The sequence below is a fragment of the Zootoca vivipara genome, chromosome 8 (assembly GCF_965207765.1).
Source record: "Zootoca vivipara chromosome 8, rZooViv2.hap1.1, whole genome shotgun sequence".
Lineage (NCBI taxonomy): Eukaryota > Metazoa > Chordata > Lepidosauria > Squamata > Lacertidae > Zootoca > Zootoca vivipara.
Genome location: NC_142591.1, coordinates 40,836,489 through 40,846,268, shown reverse-complemented (window position 1 = coordinate 40,846,268; position 9,780 = coordinate 40,836,489). Strand labels below are relative to the sequence as shown.

Genomic DNA, 9,780 nt, shown 5'->3' with positions numbered 1-9,780 from the left:
ATGGCCAGATCCTCACTTGGCCATGAAGCTCAACTAGTCTATATTGAGAAGCTAACATGGGGGTGGGGAGAGATTTGGGTATGCCTTCCTGAGCTCCTTAGAGGAAGGCTAAGATATAAAATTGATGAAACAAAACAAAATACAGAGAGACCCATCACAATGCCTACAGATTTAGGCCAGGACCCAAAGAAATGTGCTGCATGAGTTCTAGGGCCAGTTAAATCTGTCAGTTCTCCTGCCTGGAATAAGGTAGGACTTTGGAAAGTTAGCTGCTTGTTTACTCTTCCTATGCCACTGAACCCCAAGAAAGCAACCCTTTCGCTATAGCATGGCTTCTGTGTGGTTTCAAATGTCTTCTGCCCTCAATTGCCTTCCACTTCAGAGACTGTTCTGGGGCATGATATTCAAGAATTTCAAGTCAGTGCTAAAATAATCCAAGACAAGTTCACTTAAAAGTGGATATTTAACCGTGGATATGGCGCTAAAATTCATAATCTGGAGGGAAGTGGAATTTATTTTTCCCCAGTTCTGAAAGCAATTAGCTATTACAGATTGAGCCCAAACCCTCCAAAGTTGGGCAAATGGCAAGGGAAGTGTTCTGGTAATGAGAAGAGCTGATGGGGAGGAACTGAGACCATTTTCTAAGCCTGAGGTTGGTTCCAAAATGATGCAAGGACTCTTCGGCGGGGGGGGGGGGAGGGATACATTTCAGCCACAAATACGTATTAAGGAGTCAAAATTCACGAATCAGATCCTTTAATTTAGGTATAAATAATGGTTTCCTGTAAGACTTGCATTCCAAAATTGAATCCAAAAATAAAATTTATTGTGTGGAATTCCCTCTCTTTAAAAAATTGCAGCTGTAAATATTAAAGTTATTATGAAAGTTGTTCCTCAGCTGAATAAACAGTACTGGGAGAGGGGAGGGGATCATCCTCTCTCCATGTTTTTTATAGTTACTCTTCCTAATTGTCCTGCTGCTACCTCATGCACCAGATATCCAAGAAAGCTGACATGGTAAAGTTATATACAGCACCGCAGTGACCTCTTTGCAATGAGGATGCGTATCTCTCCAATAAAGCCCCAGACAAAATGACAGTGACAGCTGCCTCGTGGCATTCAGCTTGAATGGAACAGGTTTGCTCAGAAGTGTCAGTCGCCAGCGTGTCATGACAGCATATAGCACCAAGGAAAACATCTTTAAGCCCCATCCTGGAAAAGTGAAACTTCTTTCAGCAGCTGCAGAGGCTGTTTAGCAGGAAAGGTGCTCTTCAAAGTCTTTGCACTTCTTCTTGGGTCGATCTTCTTTTATGAACCTCCTGAAAGCTGAAACCTTTTTCCAGGTGTTCGTTGCAGAAGCCCATAAAACAAAACCTCCCTCAGCAGAAGCAGCAAAGCTGGAGGTTTTATGGGTGGAAGGAACTCCAAGGACCAAGAGAAGAAAAGCACAATGCTGTTGAAGAGGAGTCAGAAGTTACCCCTGTGGGAAGACACTCTCCTCTCTGGGAAAGACCCAAGATCACTCTTGAAGCGTGGACTGCAATATGTCAGCTTGAGCCTCATCATGAAAGGGATGACAAGGACACCTGACTTTTTGTGGGGATTGCCACAAGTCCAGAAACTGAACCTCTCCCACAACCAGCTGGTGGTCCTTCCTCCTGCTTTGGCAAAACTTGACAGGCTGGTGGTGCTGAACCTGTGTGGGAATCGCATGAAGTCTCTGCCGAAAGAGATTGGGCTACTCAGGAACCTGAAGGTTTTATTTGTCAACATGAATTGCTTGACGGAAGTACCGGCCGAACTCGGACACTGCAAGAAGCTGGAAGTGTTGAGCCTCTCTCACAACTGCATCTCCCATCTCCCTTCAAGCATCACAGACCTGATAAACCTGCGAAAGCTGAACCTCAGCAACAATCGGTTCATTTACATTCCCCTAAGTGTTTTTGCGTTGCGGAATTTAGATTTTCTACATGTAGGCTGCAACAAGCTTGAAAACATTGGAGACAGTATCCAATTTCTAGTCAACCTGCAGATCTTGATTGCTGATTATAACAAGATTCGCAGCTTGCCAAGGTCTATCTGCTCAGTCACTGCTCTTGAGCTGCTAAATGTTGATTACAATTCAATTCAAATGCTTCCAGATGAACTCTATTTGCTGCGCCGATTGCCAAAAATTGCATGGAATCCAATGGATAAGGGGCTACACATTGTGCACAACCCTTTGTCCAAGCCACTGCCACAAATTATAGATGGAGGACTGAATGCGCTCTACAGCTATCTCAAAGATAAAAACGAGCTCCCATAAATGTACACTTTGCCTGGAATAGACCTGGTGGCCATGTCTCAACTAAGTTCTTTAATTTTTCTGATCAGTAGCTTTCACTGCACTCATCAAGAGTTGGAGTACGGTTGCAATATTTTTCCCCCCCGAGCAAGTACATTGACTTTATGTTGACTGTGCAATGGATGTATTTTCCAAATAGTATGTATCCTTGCAGTGCTGAGGTATCCTTTAGGATGGTAGGGATGAGGAGGAACCCCAGGGATTGACATATTTCTCTTTATTTAGCTGTTATCAGATTAATACAGAGCCAACAGCAGTTTTAGGCTTTTCCCACCTGTCAGACTTCAATAACATTAATATAAAGCATATTGATGTAGTATGATGTGATGGTCTTGTGAAGTTCAGTGGCACTTTAAACTCCTGTTTAGTGTCTTTTCCGGGGTGGGGGTGGGGGATGCTACAGAAATTCTAACCACAAGAAGCTGAACTGATTCCTTATGATGTCTGTCTGAGGTGGTTCTACCTAGTGTCCTTGTGGAAATGTATTTCATGAATGTTTTCTAAAGAAGCAATATGTGAAAAAAGTCTACCTGCCTTTCTCATAAATCCAAAATGCAGGGCTATCACCCCTCACCTAGATCCCTAACTGCTAGGAAAAATGGAAAGGGAAAAATCTGGCAATTGACTAGAACTTATCTATCTGGGACAGTTGTGAATGTGAATACAAGCTTTGGGTAACTTTTAACTTCATGACAGCCATTTAAAAAAGAAAACCACTTCAGAAGCAGGAATTTGTATCTGTGAAATGCACTTTTAAAAATGATGTCGTCAGCAGCTTCTGCAGTTTCGGTGCACAAGATGTAATGATGCAGAACGGGGTATATTGCCTGAGAATGTTGTGCTAATGGAATACCTCAAAAGTGAGCAGGCTGCCCAGATTGTAGAGGATGTAAACTTGATTTGCATCTCACTTTGGAGCTATTTGTGAAGGGAAATTCAGGAGTCCTAAATATACTTCTTCAGCAGTTTCTGGTTCCCTGGATGCAATTAAGGAGAAAAGAAGGCATATGAGACTGAGGAATAGTATCTGCAAAAAAAGAAAGAAAAGAGTGTCATGTAATTAATCAACTCAGGTTGCAACCCCTCTGCACACTTACTGGGGAATAAGCTGTATTGTACTCAGTGATACTCACATCATACATAGGATTGAATTGTCATTGCCTGATTAATGTAATATACAATACAAAAATCCACTGGGTATTTTGCTATATATTTGAGGCACAATGCCACCAAATTCAGCACTTTGTAAATCCGATTGATTTCAAAGTCAAACATTTCATCACTGCCTCATTGAAATCAGTGGGGCTTAAAATAGTTTATCTTTGGTTGGGTGTCCTTAATATCTCCTTTACATCTCTTGTTACAAAGCATATATATCGGGGTGTATTTGGGTCTTTATGCCTCTGTATCCTGAAATAAACAGACAGTGAGCTAGTATATTTAATACATAGCAAAGGGGAAACACACTCACAAACCTGAAGGCTGATGGACTGAGAAATAGATTGAGAAAATTCTTGAGTGTGTTGACAGAGTTTCCTGGTAGCACTTAAGTCAGTGCAACAAATGACAATGAAGGTGGTGAGTCCTATGGCAAACAAGCCCTATGGGGCACAACTGAAGGAACTGGATATGTTTAGCATGAAAAAGAGAAGCGTAAGGGGAAGCATGACAGCTAATACTTGAAGTGTTGCCACATGGAAGAAGGCAAAGACTTGAGTTCTGCTGCCTGAAAGAGACATAGCCAACTTAATGGGCTTATGTTGGGATAGAAGATTTTGGCTGAAGAGAAACTTATTGAAAGTAAGACCAATTCAACAATGGAACCAATTCTCTCTCTCTCTCTCTCTCTTCTTTCACTATCCAGGCCTTTGAAATCTACTAGTTTCATTTTTCTGTATGCTAATGTATGTCCTGCTGCTTATTATTAACGCTGGTTTTATTATGTAAATATGGCTTTTCAGTATTTTCATGTAAGATCAAGAGCCTGGCTGAAAAGTAGGGTCACAGCAAGAACATTTTTAAAACGCACACGAGCACACACTATTTATACATACAAATAGGTTCTAATTTTAAGGATGATAATTGTACTTAAAATATCCATCTCAAATGTCTGAATGTTGGCTCTTGTATGCCATTGTTGACAGTTATATGTTAAGGGGTTTTTTTTACAGAGTAATCCAATCCGTGTCTACTCAGAAGCAAATGCCACTGAGTTCAGGAGGGGCTTGCTCCCAGGTAAGGAAGTTTAGGATTGCATCATTTGTACATTTGATGCTGTCACATTAATCACCGAACAGTTCTGTTTATCAGCTAATAAGGATTAGACACTAGAAGTTAGTTATGATATGATTTGGCTGCGATATCTCCCCGTTGTAATTTGTATGGCAGCTTAAGAGAAATTGGCATTGCAGGAATGTTTAGGGTTCTGTTTCACAAGATGAAAAACAGCAGATGGTACAAGGAAAAGATCCCCAGACAGTAGCTAATCTATTTGAAAAAAAATCAAAATAGTGAGATGTGTGGATAAAGAAGGGAATAGAATATAAAGCGGAACCCCAGTATTTAAAAGTGACGATGGTGCTGAATAACAATAATATTTCCCTTGTCCTAATGAAACAGTTTAACTGGATGAAGCACTAAAATATAAACAATCTTCCTTTAAAGGGGGGGTGGATCCCATAATTATAGCTGCAATACTATACAGAGTTACCTGGGCATGCTCCCTACTAAACACAGCAAGACTTGCATCTGTATTTAAATTATGCATGGGATTGCACTGTTAACAGCAAACCAAATAACTGGAACTGCACATTTGGACATTCTAGCACATTCGTAATGAGGCAAATTATCCCCTCACATTAGCATCGAACCCTGCTTCATTTTGTCCACCACCATCCCAAACTCCATGTTTGCCTTGGTCTGGGGCAATACCAGCTTGAGGGCATTCCCAGGAAACAGGACAGAACTGGCCATACATAGGATTGTGTATCACTGTAAGGAAGCGATGGGGGACATTTGGCCCTCCACATGTTGTTGGATTCAGTTCCCATCAGCACCAACCTGCACGACCAATGGTCAAGAATGATGAAAGGTGTAGTAGCACAACAATATCTGGAGACCCTGCTTTAGTTTAAGAAAAGAACTAAAGCAGAACTGGGGAACTTATTCCCCCCCCCCGATGTTACTGGACCACAACCCCCATCATCCCTGATCATTGGACATGCTGGCTGATGGGAGTCAGAACCCAACAATAGCTGGAGGGCCAAGGGTTTTCCAACCTGGTTTAATGCCTAAATTTAATCAATTATTTTTTCTCTGCATGGAAAAAAAATGTTTCTCAGGTTCCTCAACCTAATTTTTAAACTAGACATACTAGGCATGTTTCACATAGAAAACTACTGAGATTTTGGTATAAAATAGAGTTGTTGGGCATAAAGAAAGAAGTTGAAAGAAGGGCATAAAAATCTCCTGCTATTCATATCAAAATTTCAGTAGTTTCGCAAATGAAATGTGCCTTGTATTTCCAGTTAAAAACACAGTTATTTCCTCATCCTCAGTTTCAAAAATTATAACTGCCACAGGAACATGCAAAACAATGTAGGATAGTGAGCGATACTCTTTAATTTATGCATATGAACTGCAGTTCTGCTCAATTAATTTTTAATTCCCTTATTTCATTGGGATTTAAGCAGCATAACTACAATCAGGATTGCAGTCTTTATAACAGAAGCCTTTTGGCATGCAAACCCACATCGTATTTCCAAATCTTTTGCTTTAACTACTGTCTACGATGCTGAAATCCCCTTTCTTGATGAATCCTCTTTTACCCGGGAACAGTAAGCCCAACGTGTTGTTTCAATATTTACTCTTCTAATAAGAGAAGAATTAAAAGGAAGAAAGAATGGCTGGCAAGCATTTACATGATACTCAGGTAGGCACATTTCATTTTTTTTTAAAAAAGGAACAAGCCTTTTACTGCATCATAATTCCATATTCCCCATAGCTTGAGAATTATTGTGCTAAAATAATTGTGGAAAATTATATTTGTTCTCCTTAAGGCTATAAACACAGTCTATTAATGCAGATATGCATTATTAGCACTTAAATAATAAAGGATATATAAAGGAAATAATAATAAAGGAAATAATATATACATTTTTTTCTAAATATGAAGTGCTTCCAGTAATAGAATGAACCCTGGTGTCACAGTGGAAATCTAAGAGCCTCTTCTTTCTAATAGTGTGAAATTTCCATTTATAGCTGTCATAGGGTATGAGATGTTAAGCCTATCCCAGGCACAAGATTAAATGTTCTCAGTGCTGGTTGGGATAGAATGCATGAAAGTGAGATACATTTACCTGCAAGCTCTCTTATGGATGAGAATACAGTACATGTTTATTACAGGTAGTTGGTTTTAAGGAATGACTCTAAGCAGCAAGTGTATTTAAAATGCCAAGGGCAGAGTGATTAGCAAGAAAAGTCAAAATAGAAAAAAATGTGCTTTAATGCATCTTATGGGTTGAGTATGCAAGATACACATATAAGTAAAACCATATGGTTGATTTTCCTGTTTTGACTCTGGTGCTGAGGTTTTTAAACTCCAAACTCAGGAGGGAAGACAATGCCCCCAGACAATGGATTTAAACTCTTGTCTCAAATTTACTAAGGATGAACAAAGGAAGCTCAATACAAGGAAAGGCTCAGTGAAAGAACTATTATATCACAAGCTCTATGAACTTGTCCAGGTAGATTTGCCACTCAGTTTAATGTGGTGATTAATACTTAGACGAAGTTCACATTAGCAGCTTCAAATGCTGCGAGGTAATTTCCCCCCACTGTGCTTCAAAGTCGCTTTCTTTCGCTGATGCTAACCTGAAAGTGGGGACCAGGGTCTCTTTGGCAGGTTATTTATTTCCCTACAAAAACTCCAGTTCAATTTTGTGCAAGGACATTAATCTGCATGTTAGCAAAAGCGGCTCACACCTCAAGGAATTAAGACCTTTCCTGAGTTGGAATGCTCCCCAAAGCCTGGATAATAGGTTGTCAAGGTCAACTAACTTAGCCTTCATGGGAGCCACCATGAATCTGCTTTCAACAACCCCCTTTTGCTGTGCTTTATGATGTGGCCTCAGTGGGCTGCATGATGATGGCAATCACATTACAGATAGTCTTCTTAGTGTTGTATTTTTGTATACTCAAACAGTCTCCAGAGACCCCACACATACTGTTTATAGAAAGTCCTGAAATTGTTCACAAGTAAACAAACTCCCATTCTGAGAGCAAGCTGATATACAGACCTATAAATAGTGTTAGATCATCCCCGATCAAGTGAAAGCATATATAGAAAAATAATCTCCTCACAACTGCAAATTAATTCAGTTTTGATTAAAGTCCTTGTGACCACTAACTACTCATCAGTGCATACCATCTCTGTCCATCTTGTGACGCACACATAACCCTTTCCCGTTTGGGAAATAAAAACATTAGGAATTTATTTTAATACAGCATTAATTCTGTTCAAAAACAAATGAATCTACAACAGGCTTCAAAACTATTGGGGTCAATTCATTAAAGAACTTCTCTCTGACCATGTGTGTGTGTTTGTGTGCGTGTATTGATCTTTGAGTTTGTTGAAAAGGCTGTGCTGCTGTTTGTAATGCCTTTTCTCATAAATGTAATTGAATATACTAATATAATCTCTTACTGCCATTAAAGGAATGGTAAACCCTACATCTGGGTTAACCCTCAACTGTTTAAAGTGCTCAGTTCTAATGCAATTGATTGCCTTGCAGATATTGACCATTTTTCTGAATGGGCTTGTATCTTGCTTTTCCAGAAGCACAAAATTAGATCTAGTCAATTATCACACAACTAATTTAGGCCTCTTTTGATCTATCTGAAAGATCCGGCTTAAACAAACACATATTGGCAGGCTATCTGGAGTTCATCTGATATACTTCCCCCCCCCCACCCTCTAATGCCGCCACCAATACCTGATGCACATTTTAAGTCTTAACATGTATACCAGGCTGGCTTGGGAAAGGAATCACATGCTTGAAGATGTCTTTCCTCCCTTTTTAAAAAGTCAAGCTTTATCTAAATTTAGCACCAAGATTTCTTCCATGTGCCATTTCATCAGCAACCTGTTCTCTCTTCTAGACCCAAAACTGTCCACATTCACGGAACGTAATAGCAACGGGTCATTAGGTCAAGGATAAAGAATGCTGTATTGATAAAGCCCTACGAGAGACAACAGAGTTCAAAATAGAAATTTCTGGATGCCTGCCTCATTGTAACTGACAGAATGGATAAGAGTGCTTTCAAACATACCACAGATACAGTGAAATAACAAAACTCTGCAGTCATCTGTAGGGTTTTTGTGTGTGCTTTTCTGCCTTGCATTTCACTTGTTCACAAAATGTTTCTTGGCACTCTGAGCCAGCTAAGCAGTTTTTGTATTCACATCTGTCAATCACGCATCCACAAAGGAGGTTATAGTGAGCATGCAGGCGGGCTAGTAGGCCAAGACTGGCAACTGAATCCTGTTGTGCTGAATGATTGTAGTCATATTTCTCTAAATATGGAAAAGAATTCAACCCCAGACAAAGAAAGATCATATAGTGCAGGCTTTCTTTCTCAGAAGGCAGATCCTACTTGACACACAGAGTACAAACTCTTCCACAATCAGTCTACATCCCACAGATCTGCCCAATAGAGAACAGGTAGAAGAAAAGGTGTCACATCCTAAAATTGCACTGTTCAACTAATGGTTTAGTAAAATAATCCAAATGGAGGCAAGCCACACAGACAGACTGAAAACAATAAATAGTTGATAGTTAATCCAGTGCAGGGAAACATTCATTTCCAGTCCTATAAGAAAAGCTCTGCATGTAAAGCAAAATGCATCTATCAAACCTTCCTAGGAGATTATTTTCTAGACCCTCTAGAACAGGGGTAGCTTGTTGTTTGACTCCAACTCCCAACAGTTCCAGACTGGATCTAGACATATTTTTTAAAAAGTGATTCAGTTAAATCATAGCTGCCAAGTTTTCCCTTTTCTCACGAGGAAGCCTATTCAACATAAGGGAATTTCCCTGAAAAAAGGGATAACTTGGCAGCTATGGTTAAATGCGTTGTAAACTTCATAAAGGGAAATCCTGTTGGCGAAAGACAGGACTCTACAGCGCCATCTGGTGTCACAGGGTTATAACTCATATAAAGCACTTTTTCTTTACTAATGTAGTCAAGTCTCCAGTCAGTGATGATAACAGCCATAGTCCCACAATATTTGGATGTCCAAACATGAGCTGCCCCTGCTCTCAAATAAGTCCACCAATGTCAACATCTAACTGAGGCAGTCATTGGTGCCGAGGAGGAGGATGCAGGAGGAGGGTGTACTGGAGCAGGAAACCACCAAAACAGCCAAGGACTCAGCT

At 40.1% G+C, this 9,780-nt stretch overlaps 1 protein-coding gene across 1 annotated transcript; it reads left to right on the top strand.

The window, feature by feature from the left end:
* The first annotated feature begins 747 nt into the window (after window positions 1-747).
* On the top strand, window positions 748-8,114 carry LRRC30 (leucine rich repeat containing 30). The gene has a single exon (XM_035126265.3). The coding sequence runs from the start codon at window positions 1,409-1,411 to the stop codon at window positions 2,303-2,305; it is 897 nt and encodes a 298-aa protein (XP_034982156.3). The 5' UTR covers window positions 748-1,408; the 3' UTR covers window positions 2,306-8,114.
* Window positions 8,115-9,780: the final 1,666 nt, after the last annotated feature.

What these genes read in the sequence shown, in the direction of transcription:
- LRRC30 (XM_035126265.3), top strand. Translation starts at nt 1,409, where the DNA reads ATGGGTGGAAGGAACTCCAAGGACCAAGAGAAGAAAAGCACAATGCTG.